At 41.2% G+C, this 27,032-nt stretch overlaps 1 protein-coding gene across 3 annotated transcripts in view; it reads left to right on the top strand.

The window, feature by feature from the left end:
• The first annotated feature begins 6 nt into the window (after positions 1-6).
• The window catches only part of AKAP10 (A kinase (PRKA) anchor protein 10), a 46,312-nt gene continuing 19,286 nt past the window's right edge, over positions 7-27,032 (top strand). For all 3 annotated transcript variants that reach the window (XR_825542.1, XM_010842933.1, XM_010842932.1), the window contains exons 1-9: positions 7-194; positions 7,956-8,003; positions 9,955-10,137; positions 11,840-12,376; positions 19,406-19,504; positions 22,277-22,361; positions 23,087-23,210; positions 24,336-24,472; positions 26,213-26,357. Coding sequence is in view for 2 of the 3 variants with exons in the window: in XM_010842933.1 (XP_010841235.1) it covers positions 107-194; positions 7,956-8,003; positions 9,955-10,137; positions 11,840-12,376; positions 19,406-19,504; positions 22,277-22,361; positions 23,087-23,210; positions 24,336-24,472; positions 26,213-26,357 (1,446 nt within the window). In the remaining variant the exon portion in view is untranslated. The remainder of the gene's footprint in view (positions 195-7,955; positions 8,004-9,954; positions 10,138-11,839; positions 12,377-19,405; positions 19,505-22,276; positions 22,362-23,086; positions 23,211-24,335; positions 24,473-26,212; positions 26,358-27,032) is intronic.

The following is a 27,032-nucleotide window of genomic DNA, read 5'->3' as shown; positions in this document are numbered from 1 at the left end:
GCCCGCGCGTCTCGAGGAGGCGGCGGGGCCCACACCCGGAAGACGAGTCGCCTTTCGGGCTAGCGCGGCGGCCGCTGCGGACCCGGAAGTCCGGGCCGGTTACTGAATGAGGGGAGCCGGGCCCTCCCCGCGGCAGTCCCCCCGCGCCCTCCGCCCCGACCCGGGCCCCGCCATGTCCTTCTTCCGGCGGAAAGGTAGCGAGGGGCGCGGGGTCGGGCTTGGGGCGGCGGGTGGCGGGCCCTCGGGCAGCCAGGCCTTGGCTTCCGCGCGATCGGACGGCCTGCGCGCCGGGCCGGCGGGCTTGTGGGAAGGAGCTGGGCCTCCTCGCGGGCGAACGCCGGCCGGTCCCGAAGTGTGTACCGGGACCCGCTTGGGGCATGCCTTCTGCAGACACACAGCTTTTCGCGGGGGGTGGGGTGGGGGTGGTGCATTTATACCAGAAAATGGAAATTTCTTCAGTATTACGGAAGTCTCGGACTTTTCAGAATATCGAGGGGTTTGTGTCTAAAAGCAACACGTGAAAAAATTGTTTTCTCAACGAGTGCTCTTTTCCAGTTTCCCTTTTATGGGGGGGAGGGGGGTTCTGCTGTTCGTAAAATGACATGACATAACTTACGGCTAGAAGTTCCCTAATAAAGAAGAGTCCTTTTGATGACTTAGCAAGTTTACTTGCTGCTGGAATCCTAACTTTATAGACAAACTGCTTATATTGATATTTCTGGTTTTTAGTAGTAGTAGCTGCCCAGTTTTTTGAGTAGAGGCAACTTCGTTTTGAGCCTGGGTAAGGTTATTGGCATTTCGTTACGGGTACGTATCCAGGGTGGACGAATGTGGGTCTTTGGGGATGATAGTGATTCTTGTATCGATTCTTGTTGCTTCAGGGAAAATTTCCCAGACAAATACAGGTTTGGGGAAAACACTAAACTAAATCAGACTTGGGTTTATGTGACAGCTCTACTACTAACTCTGTCATCTGGAACAGAAAAATGTTGACCCACTTTCCTCTCAGCTGAGAATTCGATGATTCCTAAAGACCCCATTGAACTCTATAAAGAATTCCTTTTAAGTACACACGGAGTTTTAGTAACTGATGCCATGTGATCAGTGAATGAACCTATGATGAATGAATGAAAACCACTCTGAATGAATGAAAGTGGTAAAATGGTACAAGGAAGCTGTGTTGGTAAGGTACTTTGGTATGGTTGATAGCTCTCTAATTTGTTTGACAGTGTTGAAATGGTTGGTTTTTGGTTTTTTTTTTTAGGGTAAGGAGTGTTCTATGTACAATGGTATAATGAGGCAAATTGCAGGTTGCACATAGCCTGTTGTCTATTTATTCAGCAGATACTTTTGAATGTCTGCTCTTTGCCAGGTACTGTGCTAGGCCCTCAGTCTTGAGCACCGCACAAGACAAAAATCCGTATTTCCAAGGAGCTTGTTGTCTGCTGGGGTAGACAATAAACCTCTCCCTCTCTCTGTTTACAAATTGAGTAAAGAGTTATGAAAGAGAGAGGTTGAGAGAAGAGACATATTTCAATTTGATGTTAGTCAAAGGCCTCAGCAGACAACCTTGAAACTTAGAGCTGACGGAACAGCAAGAGGTAATGTATAGAGGCCAGGGAAGAGCATTCCAGGCACAGGGAATAGTGTTCAAAGGCTGGATGGCAAGAGTTTGATGTCCTTCAAGAGAGAAAAGAAGCCCACTGTGACTGCAGTTCAGAGAGGTACACAAGGATCAGATGATTCAGAGCTTTGTAGGTCACGGCAAGGTGTTATTCCAAGTGCAGAGACAATATTTTAAAAATTTAAAGAGGAGTGATTTGATCTCATTTTGCTTTGTAAAGATCATTCTAGATGTTTTTTGGAGACTGGATGTAGCAAGAATAGAAACTGGAAATGGTCCTATTTAGGGCTCCCATCCAGTTTCTAAATACCATTTTTAAATACCACCTATCTGCCGATGACTCCCAGATTTACATCTCCAGCTTGAATTCTCTTTCCTGAATCCAGACTCCATATCCAGCTGTTGGTCCACTTTTTACCTCTACACAATAGATGTCTGGGCTTCCCAGGTGGCTCAGCAGTAAAGAATCCACCTGCAGTGCAGGAGATATGGATTCAATCCCTGGGTCAGGAATATCCCCTGGAGGAGGAAATGGCAGCCTACGCCAGTATTCTTGCCTGGGAGATCTCATGGTCAGGGGAGCCTGGTGGGCTACAGTCCTTGGGGTTCCAAAGAGTCAGACACAACTGAGTGACTAAACAACAATAGATGTCTAAGAGGTCAACTGATAAACAACTTACTGTATCTAAAATTTCACTTTAGATTTAGCCTTCCTTCATCTGTTTTTCAGTATCTGGATAAATTGCATTTCTGGCCTTTTAGTTGCTCAGGCTAAAACTTTAGTACTTTCTTCAACCTCTGTCTCTCCTACTCTATATCTGATCCATCAGCAAATCTTTTAGGTCATCCCCAGAATATAGCCCAAATCCAGTCACTTCTCACCATCCCTGACCGTGAACACCCTGGCATTTCTGTTTAATTTGGGTGGTTAGTGAAGTCCTCTGAGGGGATGTCATTCAGATCTCAGGTTAAATGTCAAGAGGAAGCCGATTTTATGAAGATCAAGGAAACAGCGTTATTTTGCTTTAGGCTTCAATTTGGTTTCCCTTCCTCCATTTTTGATCCCCCTGGTGTGTTTTCAAACTGCATTATACCACACCTCTGTTCAGATGCCCTCGGTGGTTTCCTGTACATGGCCCTACATAATCTAGGTCCTGTTTCTCCTCTGTGTTCATCTGCTCCCTTTCTCCAGCACCCTTCCATGTATGTTGGCCACCTTGTTGTCATATACATTCCCACCTCAGGGCCTTTGCACTTGTTCCCTCTGACTGGAAACCTCTTCCTACAGATGCAAGCCTATTTTCTTCCCCCTTCTCCTGCAGGGTTTTGATTAATTGACATCTTAGTGAAGGGTTCTCTGACCAGCCTGCTGAAGATTGCAGCCCCCAGCCCCTACAGTCCCTTCCTGTGGCCCTGCTTTTTTTTTCTGTAGCGTTTATCACCATCTGCTGACTCATGTGTTTTATTAGGAAGGAAGCTTACTTTTGTTCATGGCCGTACCCTCAAGTCTAGACCAGTGCTTGGGATAAAGTTAGGAATTTAATAAATATCTGTTGAGTAAGTGAATGAAAATAAGAAAAATTCCAGAAGGTAATAAATGCTGTGCAGGGAATTTAAACAATGATATAGGGCAGCTTACCAGATGGCAGTTTGTATTTGGATAGAGAGGGAAGGCTTGTCTGGGAAGATGGTATTTAAACTGAGTCTCAATGAGGAAAGAGCCAGCCTTGCAAAGGTGAAAGGAACTGTATTCTTGCTGGAGGGAACTGGTAGTACAAATGTCCTGAGGTAGGAATGAGCTGGCTTTGTTCAAGGACAGACAGAAGGCTGCAGTTTAAGGACCGAGAGAAGAGGGCAATGGGGTTGTCTTAGAGATAGAGAAAGCATGGCTTGAGTAAGTGACTGGAGTGAGGGAAAACTGGGAAAGCTGTGGAAAACTCAGAGTTTGGGATAGGAAGAATCCAGAGTTCTCCTTCAGTTGTTGTGAGTCCATGTGGATCTGTCAAGGAGGCAGTTGGATGTACTAGTCTGTAGTTCTGGAAAGGCTCAGAACTTGAGTTCTCTATCTGAATTTAAAAGTATTTGGCATAAATAATGATTAAAGACATAGGACTGGGTGAGATTATCTAGGGAAGACATACAATATATGAATTAGTTACGTTGAAAGGCTAAGCTTCCATGACAGAGACACAGAGTACAATGGCTCAAACAAGATAGGCCTTTATTTCTCTCTTGCGTAACAGTCCAGTTCCCTCATCAGGTGGCTTTCCTTCCTGACCATTCAGGGATCATTTTCCTACTATTGTCTTATTCCTCTTTCTCTTAAGGTATATTCCATGTTATAAAGCCAGGTCATAGCCCTTTCTGTTAGCTTTCTGACCCATGATAAGGGAAAAGAGAAGCTTTGGCCAGAAATGGCACATACTGCTCCTGTTCTCATTTAATTGCTGAGAACCTAGTCATGTGGTCCCAGCTAACTTAAGGGCTTTGGGAAATGGAGAGAAGCTAGCCAGCTGTGTGCCAGGCTACAGCCCTCTTGCTAAGAAGGGGAGAATGAGTTCAGTGGGAGGTAGCATTTCCTGCCATACTGTAGACCAGGAGAGAACGCTGGAGTTAATTGAGCTTTTAGAAGTTAAGTTGAGGAGCATGAGCCGTTGGCAAAGGAGACTCAAAAGAAAATGCCAAGTGATACAGGATTGGAGTGTCTTGAAAGCTAAGAGAAGATAGTATTTCAAAAAGTAGGGAGTATTGTATTTAATGACACTTACAAGGTTGAGGTAAATAGAAATAGCTGTTAATTTTGATAACATGGAAGTAATTGATGACTTTTATAAATGTAGTGTCAGTGGAACGGGTTTTGGGGAGAATGTGAAGTGGGGAAAGTAAAAAGAATAACCAAGAAAATTGCAGTTAAGAGGGAAAAACAAGGCCAATAACTGAAAGGGGCCTTTAGGGTAAGGGGTGTTTTTTGTTGTTATTTTTAAAATAAAAGATGCTAAGCTTGTTTGTCGGCTGATAGAAAGAACTCAGTAGAAAGAGAGAAAATGATACAGAAAAGAAATGTTACTTGCAGGAGTGGAGTTCTTGAAAAGACTTAGGAGTTGAGATTAAAGCCTGACTGTATCAAGATTTAATTAGGATATGCTGCTGCTGGAAATGGCAATTGGTACAACCACTTGTTTAAAACCTTCAAACAATGCTATATATTGCTTAACATAAATATGTTAAATAGTAAAAGTGTGGATGGAAACCTTGAACACTCACTTTCTGAAATTGTTTCTCTAGGGAGAAAGGGAATGAGGTCACAGAGGGACTTTAGTTGTACCTGCAATGTTTTATTTCCTTTAAAAAATTTTCTGAAGCAAATATGGTGTAATGTTAAGATTTGTTAAACCTGTCTTGCCTCTGTTTTAAATGCTTCATAATAATTTAAAAAAATACAGGAAGAGTCAGTAGTGCAAAATAAGGTGGTAGAAATAAACGACAATAAATGTAAATAAAGTCTCAATGGCTAAAAATCTAGTAAAAGTCCATTGAAAGGTGGACTAAAAAGTAATGACTTGGGTTGGATAATAATCGAAAATCCAGCTATTTACCAGAAACACAACAAAAACATAAAGACATAGAGAAATTGAAAATAAATGGATTCAAAGAGAAGAAAGCTTGTGAAGTAGTTGAAATACTTTAAAGCATAAAATACTATTAGGGCTAAAAAAAAGTCTGTAAACTATGGTAAAATGAATAGAATACTAGGAAGATAAAATTCTGAACTGGTTTGCACCTAAAATCAGTCTCAAAATGCATAAAGTAAAATAAACAGAATTACTAGGAGAAGTCAACAGGTGTGTAGTTGTAATTGAGTTTTAAGAACATTCTTTTTTGGAAATAAAGAAGAGTAATCACAATAAACAGAAATGAGTGACCTGGACAATAAAGGGATGGTTATCTTCAGATTGGTTTCCTAATCTATACTGTTTAAATGTTAACAGAGCATAGGAAAGTTAAAAGGATGAGAATATAGATCAGGGTTATACAAACAAAAAGAAAACTAACATTGTCTTCACAATAGCACACACATGAAAAAAATGGAAAAGTTTTGTGAGGGAAAGGGAACAAGAGTCATTATTCATAGATAATATGATTCTGTACAGAGAAAGTTTAAGAAAATTTACACATATATCATTAGAATAAGTATTTGAAACTCAGTTGTATCCCTGTAGCCAGTAAAAATAAAAGACCGAAATCTCTATGGAGTTTACAAAATATAAGTGGACCTAAAAGGAGACTCAAATAAGTAGAGGTATACTATGTTCATGAACAGAAAGACTCAGTACCAGAAAGATGTGAACCCTCTCCCAGATTGATCAAGTCAGTGCTTAATGTTTAAAAAGAAATTACCATGAGGGTTTTAGGATCAGGACAAGTTGGTCCTACAATTAATATGGAAGATAGTTTTGAAAAAAGAATATGATAGAGGGCTTGGCTCTGCCAGAGCCTATTACATAGTTAGTAATTACAGCAGTAGGCCCAGAAACAGACCCACATATGTATGGGAATGTAGTATGTAAAGAGTTCCTATTCATTTGGGAAAGATTGGACTAATCAATAAATTGTGTTTATTATCTCACTGGCCCAAAAAAAAAAGAAAAGAAAAATTAAGACTTCCTCATTATGTACATCAGGGGGTCAGCAAACTTTTTCTGTAAAAAAACACATAGTAAATATTTTAGGCTTTGAGAGCTATTTGGTTGGCCTCACTCTCCTCTATCCTTGTAGCCATAGACTATACAGAAACACTATGAAAAACTGGTGGTGGGCTGGACTTGGCCCTTGGGCTGTAGTTTGCTATCCCTGATAATACAGAAATAAATGCCGGGTGAGTTGGAGCCCAGAATTTGAAAAAGCAAAGTTTGAAATCATATAGAAGAAAATATAGGGGTAAGAAATAAGACTTAGGAAAATTCAATCCACATAATGTAAGTTTGACTACATCAAAATTTAAAGTTTGCATATAATAGAATATACCTCTAAGGTACTTGGTGGTGGAACCAGTTGTTCTTAGAAGTGGTTTGGAGGTGATCGAGAGACACTGTGGAAGATGACTCCCAGAGTTTTGGCCTGAGAAGCTAGTGGGCAGTGGAATCATTTATGAGAGGAGAAAAAGATTGATTTAGGAGCAGGTTTGGGGAAAGATGGTATGTCCCATTTAGGCAGTGGAATTATGGAAGATGGCAGAAAGGTAGTTAACTATGAATTTGAGATCAAAACGTACTCAGACTAGAGAGAGTACTTTGGGAGTTACAGCATGTCTGTGGTATTGAAAGCCTGAAGAATAGCTGAGATCAGCAAGGAAGTACATACATAAGTAGAGTGGAGAGAAGGGGGACCAATCTTGTCCCTGAGAAGCTCCCAGCTGACGGAGGAGAAGTTGGCCAGGGATAAGCTGAGAAGGAGCCCCTGGAAAACGAAGAGTGGGGTTTCACGGAAGCCATGCCAAGTTTCATGTTTCAACAGGGAGATGGAGTCAGTTGGCAGATGCAGCTGAGGCAGCTGCAAACACCAGTCACTCCAGCACGGGGATGGGTACTGAGAGACGTCGCTGGGAATGTACATGTTGAGTTCTGGTGTATGGGGTGGGAGGTGCCTCTGAGACATTCATTTACACACATTACCTTAATCACACAGTCATTCTGCAGGCTTTTAACCAAGGGTAAGTGTTAGTCGTTCAGTCGTGCCCAACTCTTTGCAACTCCATGGACTGCAGCCCACCAGGCTCCTCTGTCTGTGGGATTTTCCGGGCAAGAATGCTGGAGTGGGTTGCCATTTCCTTCTCCAGGGGATCTTCCCGACCCAGGGATCTAACCCAGGTCTCCTGCACTGCAGGCAGATTCTTTACTGACTGAGCTACAAGGGACGCCCTAACCAAGGGTAGAAGAGTGATTTCTCTGGTCCCACAGACCAAAGTTGAAATCCTGCCTGTTGAAATAACTCTTTACTAGCTCATAAGAATGACCAGGTTTTGTAAATCAAGGAAATTGAGACCCCAAGAATTAAAGTAACTGGTCCAGGATCACATGGGAGAGCCCAAATTTGAACCTAGGTGTCCTGACCTCATCTCTCCTTAAGCACTCAGCCTTCTTGATCAAGTGCCATTCAGAGGTCGCTTCTAAGAGAAACTTCCCCTGACAGCTGTCCCGCCCTGCTTCAGGGCAGCTCGTCCTTTTGTGTAGAACTTTGAACACATTCGCCTATTGGAATAGAGCTGGCCTGAGTTTTAGTGGAGGGGGCATTTGGCTGAAGAAGTTGATCATGCTGCCCTCCTCTCTTCCAGTGAAAAGCAAAGAGCAGGAGAAGACCCCAGATGTCAAGTCAGTCAAAGGTGAGTCAGTGCTTTGCAGTTATGAGCTCTTTAATCCTGTTGCGTTCTCCCTTCTTGTTGGTCCTCTCTGCCTTCTTTTATAATTACTCATGATTGTGACTTATTTCCCTGTTAATTGATGTATCTTTCAACACCCAGCATATGCTAGGCTTTTACTGAGCATTCATTGGCTCTCCTGGTGATTCCAGGAAACCAGTGTCCTCCCTGCTAATCACACATTTCAGTGATTCCCTAAAAGCGATTGGTTGACTTTATTTTAAAAAACTAAAAGCAGAAAATACTCTTTACTGAGCAGTCTGACCACTGACTTACAAAGCCTGGTTTTCTGAGGTTTATCTGGGATCTGGATGCTTACTGTTTTCACTTTATTACTTTGAACGAATGGCCCTAACTTAAAATTTATTCAGAGTTCTTTATTGGAATTAATATATTGTCCTTATTTGTAGGTAAGAGCCTGCTTTTTTTTAGACTGTAATCTCAGGTGTAGTTTTGACGAATTTCATTATGTCAATGTACTAAAATTTTGGAATGGGAAAATTGTAATGAAAATTACGTCCATGTCCATGGAATTTTCATAGATGTAATTTATTTACACAAATACTGTAGATTGCTATTCTTTAGATTTTTCTTTTAAATGTTTGCATGTTGTGTGGCTAGCATTGAGTATTAACTCCACATGCTTAATTTGTGAGAGGGACACTGATTATAACAAGAGATTTGTAGATTAGGGAATAAGTAGGGTACCTCACACCCTTATTCTCTGCTTGTTTCTGATAATTTAAAGTCAGGTGGATTCCGTGTTGGTTCAGTGCAATAAACCAAAACCTCTTAAAGACCTTTCATGAGAGTCTTTTGGTATTTGTGTGGAATAAGTGGGATGAGTGGAATTTAATTCAGCTGTAGCAATGAATTCATAGGGTTACTTTGACCATGTGAATTTGATGAGCTCCTCTTTATCCTGAAGTCAACAGGATATTAATATTTCTTTAAAGAAAATATATTTTGTGAATTTTTAAGTGTGCTTTATCTTTAAGCAGCTTGAACTTTGATCAGTTTTTATTAGATGGTGAAATTTTGTTACTCAGTTAAAAAGTAAAATAAGCATACTTTTTTTTGTTTCTTTTCTTTTCTTTTTTTTTTTTTACTTTACAATATTGTATTGGTTTTGCCATACATCAACATGCATCCACCACGGGTATACACGTGTTCCCCATCCTGAACACCCCTCCCACCTCCCTCCCCATACCATCCCTCTGGGTCATCCCAGTGCACCAGCCCCAAGCTTCCTGTATCCTGCATCGAACTTGGACTGGCGATTTGTTTCTTATATGATATTATACATGTTTTAATACCATTCTCCCAAATCATCCCCCCCTCCCCCAGAGTCCAAAAGACTGTTCTATATTTTGTTACTCAGTTAAAAAGTAAAATAAACAGAATTGTGTTACTCAGTTAAAAAATAAAATAAGCAATACTGAAGAGTATTGTTCTAATTCTTTTGATAATCTAAAATTTTATTTTGGAATTTGTCACTTGCCAGCATGCTAGGATTAAGAAATTGAAAAAGGTCCATATTTCAGGATGTTTGCTGCCTTTGGTACACTAGAGGTTCTCAAAAAGAACTTTCTCAAAGAAAGATCTCTCTTCTAAGTTCTACTTTTGGCACAGTATTTTGAGAGTTATATATAAGTAATAGGGAATTTCTTTCCAGTTTTCTGCTGCTTGGTTAATTGACCTTTTCCGTAATAATTTTTTAAAATATAAATTTATTTTAATTGGAGGTTAATTACTTTACAATATTGTTCCATAAGAATTTTTTGTTGAGTGTATATGCTTACTCAAGAGAGGTGTTACAAAATCTAATTTTTAAAGTTCCTTAAAGCCCTTTTAGGAGACAGTTTTAGACTATCAAATTGTGTTTAATTTTTAACAATTTTTTGAAAAATTATAGCTTCAATATCCGTACATTCCCCACAAAAAAGCACTAAAAATCATGCCTTGCTGGAGGCTGCAGGACCAAGTCACGTTGCAATCAATGCCATTTCTGCCAACATGGACTCCTTTTCAAGTAGCAGGACCGCAACACTTAAGAAACAGCCCAGCCACATGGAGGCCGCTCACTTTGGGGACCTGGGTGAGTGACTCTCAGTTTTTGTTAACTTCTAGGAAAAGGGATTTGAGTATAAAGTGTGAAGTTCCTGCCAGAGGATACTGACCCATATCATTGGCTGGGGCTTTGAAATAAAATGTTTAAACTGGATTAACAGCTAGTGTAATGGATGGCTCCATATTGTCCTTCTGTAAATATAAAAAGCATGCCCAGTAGAATAATGGGCCATTTCCAGAAGAAGAAATACATTTGGCCACTGAATGTGTGAAAAGGATGCCTCACTGCACTAATACTGAGTGCAGTGCGAATTAAAATAATGAGTTTATGTTCTCCCAACACGTTAGCAAATATTTAAAGCTTGATAACTGGAATGTTAATGTAGATGCAGAGAAATAGCCGCTCCTGTTTACACATAGCAGCTTGGATGAATCTCAAGGGAATTATATTGAGAGACAATATATATTGAGAGACAATATATTTGAGACAGTTCTTGAAATGACAAAATGATGGACATGAAGAACAGGTAGATGAGTGTTGGCCAATGGTTAGGGATGGCAGCTGGTTATAAAAGGCCTCACGAAGGGATCCTTGTGTCACTGGAGCTGTTCTCTGTCTTAATGTTTATACAAGTCTACTCGAATGATAGAAACACGGAGAACTAAATGCACATACAGTGGGTACTGGTGAAACTGGGGAAGTCTGGATAAGACGGATGAATTGTGTCAGTGTCTTAGTGTGATCTTGATACCGCAGAGGAGACTGGGCATGTGTATGTTAGTCGCTCAGTCGTGTCCGACTCTGTGACCCCGCGGACTGCAGCCCGCCAGGCTTCTCTGTCCATGGAATTCTCCAGGCAAGAATACTGGAGTGGGTTGCCATTTCCTTCTCCCAAGAGGCTCGAGGTTCCCTGAAGTTCATTAAAGAGGTGTTGACAACAGTGGACTGGTTAACACTGCAGTCAGGACAGTCAGCAGGGGTGGTACATGAAGTGCTTCAGAAGAAACAATAACCGGTGAAGAAAAGCCCTTTTGAAAAGCAGATGAGGCCCTCAGTTAATTTTATAAAAATGAGTCTCTCTGTGTCGTGCTGTGAAAGTTAATATTTTCTTAGTTTTTTCTTTCTTCTAATAATTAGCTTGTGTTTATAGTCATAACCTAAATTTAGTTAAATGTGAAATAAACTTTGTTTTATTAAGTTTGGTTTTATTTTTCAAGATAAAATCCCAGATCTAACTATTCTGTTATAAATGAGGCTAAGAGTTCATAATATCTTTCTAGCTATATCCACAATTTTTCCTCAGGATAAGGTTCTAGAAAGAGTTACTGGATTGAAAATTACCCTGATGGCTAAGGCTTTGCTGTCTGTTACTGAATCCTCCAAAAAGATTTTGTCATTTTACATTTTTCATCATCTGTTTTGCTATGCCTTTGTTAGTTCTTGTTCTTTTTTTTAAACCCATCTTTCAGTTTGATAGCCAAAAATGGTATGTATTAATTTGCTTTTCTGAGATTTTTAATGAGATTGAACTTTTAAGATATTTTTATTGGTCTTTTTTTCCTTTGGAACCTGTATCATAAGATTTTTTTCCCTTAAGAATTTACATGATTTGAATTGCCATGAAAAGAAATGAGAGGATTAATCGAGTAACGAAGACCCTTCTAGTAATTTAAATAAGCTTTAGCGGTTGTTATCTGTTACTGAACTGCTAACTCTTTTCTTCTTTTAGGCAGATCTTGTCTGGACTACCAGACTCAGGAGGCCAAATCAAGTCTTTCAAAGACCCTTGAGCAAGTCTTGCATGACACCATGGTCCTCCCTTATTTCATTCAATTTATGGAACTTCGGAGAATGGAGCATTTGGTTAAGTTTTGGTTGGAGGCTGAAAGTTTTCACTCCACAACTTGGTCCCGAATAAGAGCACACAGTCTGAACACGGTGAAGCAGAGCTCATTGGCTGAACCTGTCTCTCCATCTAAAAAGCCCGAAACCACAGCAGCTTTTGTAACCGAGTCTCTTAACAGGAGGTTGGAGGATTCTGGCTCAGCCCAGCTGGAAGGAATTGACTTAAATAATAGAACTAGCAACTCCCAGAACCACTTGCTTTCCCAGGAGAGTGACAGTGCCCATTTGCTCCACCTGGAGACAGCCAGGACAGGAACTCACTGGGGCTCCCTGGAAACCCAGGAGTCCTCCAGGCTCATGGTAGCCAGTAGAAGTAGTCCATCTTCTCCACTGAAGGAATTATCAGGAAAATTGATGAAAAGTAAGTGTGTGGTGTTGTCTCTCTTTATCCTGTTTTTGTTTGTTTTTACAATCTATTTATGGGCTTCCCTGGTGGTCCAGTGGCTAAGATTGCAGAAACCAAATGCAGGGGGCCTGGGTCCGATCCCTGGTTGAGGAGCTGAAGATCTCACATGCCACAATAAGATCTGTTGCAGCCAAATAGATAAAAATAAATATATTTTTTAAAATCTACTTACAAAGTGGAACTTGAATGGGGATTAAAAGGGTTAGAGTAACTTTCTCGCAAATTTGGGAGTTTTAGAATAGGATTGTGTATGAAAAAAGAACAGAAGGGCCAACCCCCTAAGAAAAAAAAATAAGAATTACAAATGAAGAAGGGGCCAAGGTCATCACAGATCTTGGAATCAAATCCTTATCCAGAAAGGCTAATGTCAGCCTCAGTCTTAGTTTTCTTGCTCTTTTACTGAACTTTTCAGGTAAAGTTATTTGTTAATTGACAGCAGGCAGCATTAATCGGGTTCTGTGTCAGGGGCTGTACTTCAATTTCACGGAGTAGTCACAGCAGCCCTGTGAGGTAGGCAGTCACCCCGTTTTACATGTGAGGAAGCCATGGCTTGGGAAGGTCGAGGAGCCTGCCAGGTCATACATCAGGCAGGACCTGCGCTTCAAGTCCTGGAGTCTGGACTGCGGCTCCTCTTTTCCTTTTTCTTCTCTATTAGCTTGAAAGCTATACACTTCATTTTTCAGTTATCTGAAATTCTGATTAGACAGCTTCCAACCCATGCTCATCATCTTCTCTTTTATCTTCTCTTTGTTTTTCAAAGGTCCAAGTCTACATTCCTTTTTTTATTTTTCCTTGTGTGCTTTTTTCTTTTTTTTTCCTACTAAGCCTTTATTAAGGCAGTTTTTTTTTTTTTAAGGTTCACAGCAAAATTGAGGGGAAGCTACAGGTGTTTCCTGTACACCCTTTGCCCCCTGAACATGCATGGCCTTCCCCATTATCAACATCCCCACCAGAGGGAAACACTTGTTACAACCAGTGAACTTACTGGGGGCATCACAATTACCTAAAGTTTACTTTCAGGTTCACGCCTGGTGTTACATGTTCTGTGAATTTGGGAAAGTGTATAACCACTTGTAACCACCATTGTGATACCAGGCAGAGCATTTTCACTGCCCTAAAAACCTGTGTGCTCTACCAGTTTATCTCTATATACCCACTCATTTCACTCTGGCCACCACTAATCTTTTTCCTGTTTCCATAGTTTTGCATTTTCTGGAATGTCACATAGAATCGTGTAGTATGTAGCTTTTTCAGATTGGTAGTAACATCTTCAGATCTTTTAGTTCATTGATTCTTAAAATGGATCTAAACTGCTATTGAATCAGTCTTTTAAAGTGTTATTTTAATCTAAAAGTTAGCAAATTCTTCCATTTCTAGAAATATTTTTCTTCAGCTTTGCCTGGTCGTTTTTTAGTTTCTTGTTCCTTTATCCCTCTGTCCTACTTTTGACCCCATTTTTTATTTATTTAAATTTATTAAACATGTATTCAGTATCTCATAACCCCAGTGCCTATAGCTTTTGTATATCTGATTCAGGGTTTGTTTCTGCAAGTTCACACTTCTGGTAGGCTGTGGTTTTAGTGGGTTTTGGCTGTGAATAGATATGTCTTTGAATTTTATCTTTGGTAATTCTTCAGGGACTCTAATTAGATTGGGTTCTTTGTGAGTGTTTTTGCATTTGCTTTTGCCAAGCATCCAGGACCCGCTTCATTGCTACCCTGGTACCACTGAAAACTAAGTTTCTATCTTGCGGGGGGACGGGTGGGGGTGTGTGTCTAAGTTTCTGTCTTGGGGTCGGGTGTGTTCCTGCCCTCTTAGGGCTGTGTGTGTGTGTGTGTCTGCCCTCTTAGGGCTGTGTGTGTGTATGTGTGTGTGTGTGTGTCTGCCCTCTTAAGGCTGTGTGTGTGTGTGTGTGTGTGTGTCTTCCCTCTTAGGGCTGTGTGTGTGTGTGTGTGTGTGTGTGTGTCTGCCCTCTTAGGGCTGTGTGTGTGTGTGTGTGTGTGTGTGCGCGCGCACATACACGCGCACGCCCTCTTAGGGCCTTTTGTGTGTGTATTTGGTTTCTTCAGGCCCTGCCTCTTAGGGCCTTCCGTGTGTGTGTGTCTGTGTGTGTGTGTGTTTCAGGCCCTGCCCTCTTAGGGCCTTGTGTCTGTGTGTGTCGCTCAGTCTTGTCCAGCTCTTTGAGACACCATGGACTGTATACTCTTAGGGCCTTCTGCCTGGTTTGGGTCTAATTTCTACCCTGTTTGGGTCCTGGGCAGCTGCCCTTGAAAGTGCAAGCCTCGTGTCTCATGGGGGTGGAGGGCTTTCTCGGGTAAATGTCCTCTCTCTCTCTTGTGCTTTTGCCCATCTTGATTTGGACTGGCTCCTACAGTCCACAGTTCCTTATCTGCAGTCGAGAAATCCAGAAAGCTTTGCCTATCACAAGTAATTTTTTAAATTAACAGAAGTTGACCTGAAGGGGTGTAAGTTTTTCATAGCTTATAGTTGATATGAATAGCATCATGAACATGGTTGTCTCACATGCTGCTGGGGAATTAAAGTGGTATAGCTTTGTAGTGAGTCTTAAAATTGGGTAATTTGAGTCCTCCAAGTTTGTTCTTTTTCAAAGTTGTTTTTTCTGTTCTAGGTTCTTGTATGTTTTATATAAATTTTAGAATAAGCTTGTCTATGTCTACAAGAAACCCTGCTGAGATTTTAATTAATTAATTAATTGGAGGGTAATTACAATATTGTGGTTTTGGCCATACATCAACATGAATCAGCCATGGGTGCACATAATGTTCCCCTGTCCTGAACCCCCCTCCCACCCCGCTCCCCACCCCATCCCTCTGGGTTGTCCCAGAGCACCGGCTTTGAGTGCTCTGCTTCATGTATCAAACTTGCAATGGTCATCTATTTTACGTATGGTGATATACATGTTTAAATGCTATTCTCTCATAGCATCCCACCCTCGCCTTCTCCCACATAGTCCAAAAGTCTGTTCCTACATCTGTGTCTCTTTTGCTGCCTTACATATAGGATCATCATTACCATCTTTCAAATTCCATATATATGCATTAATATACTGTATTGGTGTTTCTCTTTCACTCACAATGCGGTAAGATTTGATGTCAGCTACAGGGAAAAAACTATAAAAAACACAAACATATGGAGGCTAAACAGCACGCTTCTGAATAACCAGCAGATCACAGAAGAAATCAAACAGGAAATCAAAATATGCATAGAAACAAATGAAAATGAAAACACAACAACCCAAAACCTATGGGATTCAGTAAAAGCAGTGCTAAGAGGGAGGTTCATAGCAATAGAAGCCTACCTCAAGAAACAAGAGAAACATCAAATAAACTACTTAACTTTACACCTGCTGAGATTTTTATTGGAATTGCATTCAACCTATGGGTCCGTTGGGAGAAGGCAATGGCACCCCACTCTAGTACTGTTGCCCAGAAAATCCCATGGGTGGAGGAGCCTGGTAGGCTGCAGTCCATGTGGTCGCTAAGAGTCGGACATGACTGAGCGACTTCACTTTCACTTTCCACTTTCATGCATTGGAGAAGGAAATGGCAACCCACTCCAGTGTTCTTGCCTGGAGAATCCCAGGGACAGGGGAGCCTGGTGGGCTGCCATCTATGGGGTCGCACAGAGTCGGACACGACTGAAGTAGTAGTAGTCATCGTAGTCCGTTTGGAGAGAATTTACGTTTTTAACTGTATTGAGTCTTAAACGCCGTAAACTGAATCTGCTCCATTTACCTACCTCTTTGATTGCTCTCTTTTGCATTGTATGGTTTTCAATGTACAGATCCTTAATGTTTTGTTATTCCCTCTTTTCTGGTACTATTACAAATAGTATGTTTAGAAAGTTTTTGTTTCTATAGTTTTTTTATTGCTAGTATATAGAAATATGATTGACTTTTATATGTTGACCTTCTGTTCTGTGGGCTTAATTTACTCACTTGTTATTTTTTAGAGCTTTTGTGTAGATTGCCTGAGATTCTTGTCTTCTCCCTGATCTTAGAAAGCACTCAGGCTTTCATCATAAAGTGTGAGGTTAGCTATGGGATTTTGTAAATGCCCTTTATCAGGTTGATAAAGCGCCCTTCTCTTCAAAGTTTACTGAGAGTTGTTTAAAAGATTACAGATAATTGTTTAAATCATGAATGGTGTTGAATTTTCTCAAATGTTTTTTCTGTGTCATTTAATATGACCATGTGGTTTTCCTTCTTTTGTCTGAGGGATTATATCGATTAAAAAAAAAAAAATACTGAATAAGCGTGCATTCCCAGAGTAAGCCTCATTTGCTTGTGGTGTATTAGTCTGTTTATGCTGCTGGACTTGATTTTCTAATATTTTGTCGAGCATTTTTGCACCTGTGTTTACGATGGATATTGGTCTATAGTCTTCTTACACTGCTTTTGTCCAGTTTTGTTATTAGTAATTCTGGCCATGTAAGATGAGTTGTCATTTCATGGAAAACAGTTGGCAGTGTTGTTGCCCAGTGATAAAATGTAAGTTTTCAACTGAAACTTCGAATTTGGAAAACTTCCGTTCACTACCACATGCTTTGACAGGTTTAAAGAGTGTTCTGAAAAGATCATTGGTGATATTAATGATGTGATTTCTTTTTTTATACTATATGATGCAATTTATCAACATTTGTAAGATCTTCATAAGTTAGTGAACCAATATTTTTTTAAATATTTGAAAATATATGAGACTATAAAAGCACTCATTAGTTAAAAAAAAACTCGTTAAACATGGTACATACACCAGTAGATTCTAATGTAACAGATTATAACCAGTTTATTAATTTGGTTTCTGATTCTACATTCTGATTAACTTTTAAGAAACTACCACTTTTCAAGTTTTGGATATAGTATCAAAGAAGAATGCTTCCCAGGTGGCGCAGTGGTAAAGAATCTGCCTGCCAATACAGGAGACATGGGTTCAATCCCTGAGTCCAGAAGATCCCTCTGAAGGAGGAAATGGCAACCCACCCAGTATTCTTGCCTGGAAAATCCCATGGACAGAAGAGCCTGGTGGGCCACAGTCCTTGGGGTTATGACTGAATACGCAAAAGGAGGATCAAAGAAGAATATAACCACAGTTATTTCAGAAAGCTATTAAAATACTCCTTTTCACAGCTCTGAGGCCAGATATTCTTGATATAAAGAAAACCATTTATCTGTTCACAGCAAAGCAATGTCTGTCCAAAATTAAGCAGTTCTCCCGTCTCATTGGATTGTAACCTAGTGTTCATTCTCACACTACCTGGAATTAGTACTGACCCTGCAGGTTAAAGGCTCAGTTGCACAGCAGTGTCCCCCACTTCAGATGCCGGTCATGGGTTGCAGGTCAGATTCCCACTACCTCTTCCTCTTTCGGTAATTTGCTGTCAAGGCTCAAAGAACTTAGGGAAACACGTTATATATGTTTAGTGATGTAAAAGGATATTATAAAGGAGGGAAATGAGCTTCCAGATGAAGAGGTCCACGGGGTGAAGTCCAGAAGGATCCCAAGTGCAGGAGCTTCTGTCTCTGTGGGGTTGGGGCGATCTCCCCTCTGGCACATGGACACATTCATGAACCCAGAAGCTCTCTGAGCAGCTTCATTTAGGGTTTTATGGTGTCATCACGTAGGCACGATTGATTAAATCATTAGCTGTTGGTGATTGGCTTGATGGTCCACAACCCCCTCCACCCTCCCTGGAGGTTGGTGAGTGGGGCTGGAGTTCTGGTTCCTTCTCTGGCAACCAGCTCCCTCTGCACAAGTCACTTGGTGTCCATAAACTTTTCCTGTGCTTGAAAGAGCTTTATGATGATTAACAAATGATGCTCCTCTGGCCCTACTGTAACTCAGGAAGCTGCAAGGGTTTTAGGAACTCTGCCAGGAACCAGGACAGAAACTGTACATACACACATGTATACACGTAGGCTTCCCTTGTGGCTTGGATGGTAAAGCATCTGCCTACAATGCAGGAGACCTGGATTGGGATGATCCCCTGGAGAAAGAAGTAGCAACCTACTCCACTATTCTTGCCTGGAGAATCCCGTGGACAGAGGAGCCTGGCAGGCTACAGTCCATAGGGTCATGACTGCACAACTAACACAACAACATATACACACACACACACAGTGTGTATATATATACACACATACACACACACACTAATATATATAATATACATACATTTCTTCTCATATCCTGATAGCACTATGTATATTTGACCCAAATAAAAAAGCACAACAGATTGAATGCCAAGCAGATATAAGAATCTTAACAGTTTTCTATCAAGAAAAATAGAGTTGCAAAAATGTAAAATGGCATCCTCTTATTTTTTCAGTTTGGAAAATAGTTATTTTTAAAAAATGGTGTTTATGTTAACTTTTAACAGATTTAATATTGTTCATTTAAACTGGATAATTTTTCATCTTAATTTTCAATACCTTACTATCTATAGGTAAAACTCAGATAAATGGAAGCTCAGTAATTTTTAAGATTTCAAAGTCCCAAGACAGAAAGTTTGAGATTCACTATTTTAACCTTCCAGGGTTGTTGAAGGTCAGATGAATGTATTCGTGAATGTGAAATTTGGTAAAATATTTTCAACATGGATTTGTAAATAACTTGAGCCCTCGCTGTGTAAATCCTTCAGGTTCCAACTTTGGAGAGGAGATACAGAAAGAGGGTGTGTGAGAATAAGTATTTGCTGTTTCTTGTGAGCTTGTTAGCTGTGGGGAGGGCAGGGGGCTTCCTCATAACTCCTCTGCTCCACCAACCAAAGGGTGTAAAAGCAACTTTGTGATAGAGGCTTGTTTTGTCCTAAGTTTATTTATAAATATATTTATTTGTAATAAACTATCTATTTGTGTATTTGTGTGTGTGCTTGGGTCCACAGCAAAGCCCTGCTGTTGGTGAATATGTTCTGTTACTGGTGCAAGTTGCTTTTTGGTTTTGAAATTGTCCCTGTCTTCCCTTGCAGGTATAGAGCAAGATGCAGTGAATACTTTTACCAAATACATATCTCCAGATGCTGCTAAACCGATACCAATTACAGAAGCAATGAGAAATGACATCATAGGTAAGCAGTGCTTGAAGCTATGGCCAAAAAAAAGAAAGCCTCTTTTTGGTTATTAAGAGAATTCTTCATGAATATGAAATTGAGCATCTCCCTTCCGTGTCTTGTTTTCAGTGTACTTTATTATATCTGACTGTTGCTCACTTAAAAAGTTTCCCTCTTATTCATTATTATTCGTTTTTGACTTGAAAAATAGTAGCACATGTTTACTTGAGTACTTACTGTGTCCCAGACAATATTCTAAGCACTTCCCCTGGACAAACTCATATAATCTTCTAAAGAACGTTTTAGCATAAATACAGTTATTATTTTATAAGTGAGGAACCACAGAGAAGGTAACAGCTCCCAGTGCACACCTGCTGTCTATAACATTTGCCCTCGATAAGGCTCAGACATGGCAGAGTTAGGCTTTGAAACCAGACCCTACCTGATAGGCTATTTGGCAGTGTTTTTCATGCTGCAGATTAGGACCAGTCTCCTCTTAGGTCTTCGCCACCATCCCCCCCTCCCTTGCAAAAAAAGACTAGAAAAATCAAAGTGCTTCACAGTAGTAAGGGCAAACAAACAGCTTTTCTGAAAATTGTTTCTTTTTTCCATCATGCATAGGTATATAAATTTTTCTGTCGTAATTTTTTAAATGTTTGGAAAGCTTTTACTATGTTGTATCAGAAAGACCTCGTATGCCTATAGTCATAGATAGAAGTGGTTCATTATACATTGAATAGATATTTGTTATCAGAAAACGAAGATCATGGCATCTGGTCCCATCACTTCATGGGAAATAGATGGGGAAAGAGTGGAAACAGTGTCAGGCCTGGCGTGCTGTGATTCACGGGGTTGCAAATAATATTTTTGGGCTCCAAAATCACTGCGGATGGTGACTGCAGCCATGAAATTAAAAGTTGCTTACTCCTTGGAAGAAAAGTTATGACCAACCTAGATAGCATATTCAAAAGCAGAGACATTACTTTGCCAACAAAGGTCTGTCTGGTCAAGGCTATGGTTTTTCCAGTGGTCATGTATGGATGTGAGAGTTGGACTGTGAAGAAAGCTGAGCGCCGAAGTACTTTTAACTGTGGTGTTGGAGAAGACTCTTGAGAGTCCCTTGGACTGCAAGGAGATCCAACCAGTCCATTCTGAAGATCAGCCCCGGGATTTCTTTGGAAGGAATGATGATGAAGCTGAAACTTCAATATTTTGGCCACCTCCTGCGAAGAGTTGACTCATTGGAAAAGACTCTGATGTTGGGAGGGATTGGGGGCAGGAGGAGAAGGGGACGACAGAGGATGAGATGGCTGGATGGCATCACTGACTCAATGGACGTGAGTCTGAGTGAACTCAGGGAGTTGGTGATGGACAGGGAGGCCTGGCATGCTGCGATACATGGGGTCGCAAAGAGTTGGACAAGACTGAGCGTTTGAACTGAACTAAACTGATATTCCTATTAAGTCCCATTACTCAGTTTTGAGTTTTTGATTGCAAAAATTAAGTGTTTTGATTTATGAAGTATAGCCTGTTATTCCTCTCCAAGCAGGTTCTTCCCAGCGTGGGGCTCTCTGGGTCTTTACTCATTATTTGGGAATAGCAGATCCCCTCCCGGTCTCAGCTAAGCTGCTTCTGTCAGTTGCCCCACTCCCAGTGCATACCTTCTGTCTGTGTCAGGCTAACAGGTGCTGCCCATGTGTTTCCCTTTTCCTCTCCCACATAGACGCCTGTAACACACGGGCCTTGTGGCTGTTGGTGGCTTGTCCCCATCTGCTTGTATTTTGGAATTTTCAACCAGTTTCATTCCAAGTGTCGTCATGGAATTTTGGGGTTTTCTATGTTGTTTCTATGTGAAAATTTGTTGCTACCATCTTCTAGACTTCCCAAGACCACCTGTGCCTAATAATAACTGTTAGGTGTCTGAACAGATTAGAATGTTGGAAATCGTTCGCTAGCAATTCCTTTAGGTGTTTGTACCAATTGACAACTAACCTGTCTGGGGTAGCTGAGAAAAGGAGAGAGCTTTTGATAAAGAGGTAACTATTTTTCATAAATCTATAGTTCCTTAGGTTACCATCCTAGAAATAGAATTGCTGATTGAAAGGGTATGTTCATATTTTGAGGAATGGGGATATGTTCATTTTTAAAGCTTGTGCTAGAAACTGCCAGTTTATATGCCCAGTTAAATACATCAGTTTATATGCCCACTAACACAAGGGTCAGTTTTCCCATGTCCGTGCTCAAGTCTGTGTATCATTAAACAGTTAAGCAAATGGATTGTTAAAACGATTTTGTGCCAGTTTACTAGACAAAAGGTGATGTGCTTCATTATTGTAATCCATTATTATATTTCCTTGGTTACTAGTGAGCATGCATATGTTTTTAATTGGCCATTTTATATTTGTCCTTCAGTGAATTTTCTTTTCCTGTCCTTTGTTCATTTTTCTTTTGAGACTTTCTTGTAAGTTTGTAAGAGCTCTTAATACATGAATGAAAATAATCTATCATTCTTAAACTGTCATATATGCTGCAACTCTTTTCTCTCAGTCTGCCCTTTTGTTTTAGGAGTGTTTTAAAGAAATTAATTTCATATTGAATCTTTTGATTTTTGCTTTTGCATGTATGCTTAGAAAGACATTCCTTACCTCATGATCAGCTGTTTACCTGTATTTTCTTTTAATTGCATTAAAACCTGCTAATCTTGATGCCTTTACAGTTATTGCCTGCTTTGATTTGCAGATGTGTATAGTTTGGATTTAGAGAAAAAGTTATTTACCATTTCTTTTACAGCAAAGATTTGTGGAGAAGACGGGCAGGTGGATCCCAACTGTTTCGTTTCTGCACAGTCCATAGTCTTCAGTGCAATGGAGCACGAGTACGTCGGTTTCACACTCCCACATTCTATGGTCTTGGGAATTTCGGTTCAGTCTCAGGAGAAAACCAAGTTATCTTTGAGGGTTTAAATACTTTGAATGTTTACAGGATCTTATAGGCATCCTCTCAAACTATCTTGGGCAATGGTTTCTTTTAAATACAAATTATGTAAATCCTAGTAAAAGTAAAACAGATTTGTATTTTTAATTTTGATATTTCTTAAGTTAAAAGAATTTGTTTTTAATTCTGAAGTCACTGAGGGAGATTGTGACTGTAGTGTATCTGCTTAAACAACATGTGTCTTCAGGTGGATATCCTGATTGTTAGTACATGCTGTAACCTTAATGAATGCCGTAGCACTAAATCCACATGCCCTCAAAAAAATCTCCGTATTCATTCTTTCATTTAAGATTTGTGGAAAGGGTGCTGCGCACAGTTAGCTGTAGTACCTGCTGAAGGAGATTACAGCCTGAGAGTAACAGGGCATGTTGCTTGGTTACTGCAGTAGGAGGTAGCATGTGTTCAATGCTAAAGGGGAGCTGCAAGCCAGTAAGAGAGGGGAGAGGTTGCTGCAGGGAGAGGAGTCAGGGAGACACTGTGGGAAGGGAGGGTGTGCTGACCCAGGCTGTGAGGCACAGCGGGCACAGCGCGGAAAGAGTGTGTGCTTCCCAGCAGAGCTCTTTCCTCGGTTGGTCCCTCAAATTTTACCTTTTTGTCCACATGCAGGCACTTTAGTGAGTTTCTACGAAGTCACCATTTCTGTAAATACCAGATTGAAGTGCTGACCAGTGGAACTGTTTACCTGGCTGACATTCTCTTCTGTGAGTCAGCCCTCTTTTATTTCTCAGAGGTAAATTCTGCATTTCCTTTCACACTCTGTTAGATTCCAGCCTCTAAGCTGTAAATGCTGGGGCCCTGCCTGTGGAAAATAACATAGAGGAGACAAGTTATTTGTAAACACATCAGTTGGGTTTAAATACCTCGATTACTGTGTTGTATCTAATGGCAAGAATACTTGAATGGCATTAAAGAGAACTTGAAAATTCAGTGTAAAATAACTATAATTTTGAAAAACCTAATTAAACTGCTTATAAAAGAATGCAGATTTTTAACTGCTTAGAGCTGTTTTAAAACCACAGAATTTGATACTTGATTTCAATGCATAAATGTTTGCAGACCAGACTTAAGAAGAGAGAAGGGAAAGTAGTGAATTTTTTTCTGCTGTGTCATCATTTTACTTGAGCCATGTGATAGGATTACCCAGCGAAGCATTTGCAAGGAGCAGTGAGTAAACTCATCTCCTTGAGGCATGCAGTTTAGTGTGATGGGGTGCGTTAGGCTTCAGCTAATGAAATTGTTGCAAAGCAAGTGACTTTGAAGTCGGGGTAGAGGGTTCCTAGTCTCACAGAGTGGTCGCTTAGACCCATACCTGCATCCTACCTCCTCACCAGGGTACAGTTACTTAGCTGATTCAAGTTCTCACCCCCTCTCTTTACCTTAAGTTTAATTGAGCATTTGTTCAGGTTGCTGTGGCTGCGTGGAATGGTGGAAACGATCAGGTGTTCGAGATTGGGTCCAATTGGTTTATTTTTTGTATGCTTGGCAGCAAGGAACCACTAATCCACCTTTAATTTTAACTCCTGTTCACTGAAATTTGCTTTCAGCTGTGTGGTGGTAGAGTTTCTGTTGTTGCTTAGAGTTGTTTGTTTGTTTTGATTGGCGGGGGGGTTTGTTTCTTGGTTTTTTCCCCCCTAAAACAATATTTTAATATTTTTCAATCTCAAATGACTGTAAGTTGCTGAATGGCATTAACTGAGCAAGTGGATCTTTGGGGAGTGGGTGGTTTTGTGGGGATTTCTTCTCTTGGTGTCCTGTATTTTAATAGTTGGTGTTTATATATAGATGAGAAATGGTGAGAGAAATCTGTTTACAGATTTTCAGTCTGATTTTCCTCTTTTGTATGTTTACTTCCCAGTACATGGAGAAAGAGGACGCAGTGAATATCCTACAATTCTGGTTGGCAGCAGACAACTTCCAGTCTCAGCTCGCTGCCAAAAAAGGGCAGTATGACGGACAGGAGGCGCAGAATGACGCCATGATCTTATACGACAAGTGAGTCAGGTGGTGGAGGACTTCGGCACTTAGCAGATACTGAGCGTTTCATGTGCTCTTGGGTAGTAAAGGTGGGTCACCTGGGTCTCTGCCATCAGGGAGCTCGCAGGGAGCCACGGAGGAGCTGCTTACTGGTGTGTGCAAAGTGGGAGTTCCTAGAACACAAGGTGCTGGTGGGAAAGCGGGGTGTGTGGGGAGCGTGGAGGTCACTGAGGGCTTCACAGAAGGAAGATTTGATTGCATCCTGAAGAGTGAATTGGATTCTGTCGCCAAAGAAGGTGGAAAAGAATGTTCTTGGAGGAGGCACCGGCATGAGCAGACTCACTGGCGCTTTGGGTGATTGAAAACTTGGGTTGGGACATGAAAGAAGATGAAACCAACAGGAATATATTGTAGAGGGCTCAGTGGCTACTCAGCCAGACTGACCTCTTAGCAGAGAGCACTTTTTCATTAGCTTTCCCTGAAGATGAGATGGCAGCACAGTCTGACAGGGAATGGAATTGGAAACTGTGTCTGCTCCTCATTTTCATCCAACTTTTCTCCTTCTGTGAAGAAAAGCAGTGTGATGTTTGTATCCACAAGCACTTGCTAAGAAGACAGCTTGAGGGTAAAGAAAAAATCACTGGGACCTTAGGGTTGGCAGAGAGCTGAGAGCATCTGGGTCAGGGGTTTCTGCGTGCCAGGCATGCTCGTGCTCCTGTCAGTGCAAGTGTCACCTAGGAACTTGCCAAAAATAGATTTCCTGCCCTCTGGTGGAAGATATTCTGACTCGGCGGGTTTGAAGTATGACCCAGGAATCTTTCTCTGTAAAGACATCTGGTGATCCTGATGAATAGCCCGGTGAGAGTCTGGTCTGATTTTCCCAGTTTGCTGATGAGAACACCAGGGCCCACACGGGTGATGAATGTCTCAAAGTCACAGGACAGATTAGTGACAGGACTTGGATGCGGTTCTAATGTTTGTCCAGTGTTTATTTTAGTATAATATATTTGTGGGAAAATACTGTACAAGAAACATTGTTATATGGACATTAACATGGCCGATGTGTACGTTTAGAAATTCGGGGTAGTTCCCTCATGATCCAGTGGTTAGAATTCTGCGATTTCAGGGATTGAATCTGGGGCCTAGGTTCAAGCCCAGGTCTAAGATCTAAGATCCCGCAAGCCACATAGTGTGGCCAAAAGAAATTTTTGTTACCTGTTGTCCCACAATTAAAAGCATGGAGGAATATTTGCCAACTTACTTGTTGCAAGGTGGGAGGAAGCTCACTTTTTGTTAAGAAAATACTGATAACGAGAAAGCGGGGTTTTCTGTGCTGGAGCAGAATAGTGGCCGCAGTGAGGACCTGGCGGAGCTCAGTGCACCCCTCACAGGGGCGCCGTCTGCCCTGGGTCCGGAGTCCAAACCGGGAGCCGTCTTCAAATGAAGACGCCCACCAGCACTATTGTTTTATCCAGGTCATTATGCCAAATTTGACTTTACCCGTTCCTACTCTTCCGCTTTTCTTTTTTTCCCTAATATCCTGTTTCATTAGCCTTTCTGTATTTTTGTTGTAAAGAGGAGCTGGAAGCCGCAGAATGCTCAGATGTGGTGGGAGGAAAGGTCGCTGCAGGGCTGCCCTCCACCCAGCTCTGTAGGCCTAGGTCTGCATGAGCCTCGTAGGAGGGTCTCTGGAGTCGGTGCCAGAAGGCACTGTGGTTGCTGGGATATGGGTTGACTTTGGCCGTCTTTCTGCTGTAGGTACTTCTCCCTCCAGGCCACACACCCTCTTGGGTTCGACGATGTTGTGCGACTAGAAATTGAATCCAACATCTGCCGGGAAGGTGGGCCACTCCCTAACTGTTTCACAACTCCGTTACGTCAGGCCTGGACGACCATGGAGAAGGTAACCAAAACCCCAGAAGTGTTAAACTATAGTAAGTTTTTCCTGGTGTAAGTCAGAAAATGAAATGCGGAGAAACACAATAGTAGACAACTGAAATAGTGCGATGATGATTAAGAGCAAAGGCTTTGAGTCTGGCTTGGTGTGTATTAATCTCAACCCTATAGGCCGAGGGACCCAGGCAGCTCCCGAAGTCCTTTAATGCCATTTTCCTCCTTTCTGAGGTGGGGCTCATACAGGTACTTAACCTCAGAAGTGTTTTGAGGATGAAAGTGAGGTAAGACATGTAGAGTGCTTACTAGTAACATAGCCCCTGACACATCGTAAGCGTTAAAGAATGTTAACTGCTGTTATTACTGTATTATAGCTTTTAGATAACTGATAGTACTGAGCAAAGTTAGCTTAGGGATGATCCAAATTTTTCACCAAACCCTCCAACAGGGTTGGAATGTTAGTTTTTTGTATCGGTGTCACTTACAAGGTAAGTGCTAATAGCTGCTTATTATTGATAAAGAGTTGGAACTTATGCCTCAGTTATTCTCTGATGAACTAGAGCAGTTTTTACTGGGAATGGCACAGAGCCCAGGATAAGCCCATGAGGTGGTTCCTCTCCTGTCTGGCTGGTGCATCAGGTGGAAAGGGATTAATTACACTGCTGCATGACCACCCCTCAAACCT

This window comes from Bison bison, unplaced genomic scaffold (assembly GCF_000754665.1).
Source record: "Bison bison bison isolate TAMUID 2011002044 unplaced genomic scaffold, Bison_UMD1.0 scf7180017864180, whole genome shotgun sequence".
Classification (NCBI taxonomy): domain Eukaryota; kingdom Metazoa; phylum Chordata; class Mammalia; order Artiodactyla; family Bovidae; genus Bison; species Bison bison.
The sequence above is the reverse complement of the archived record's forward strand: the minus strand, read 5'-3'. Positions and strand labels throughout refer to the sequence as shown.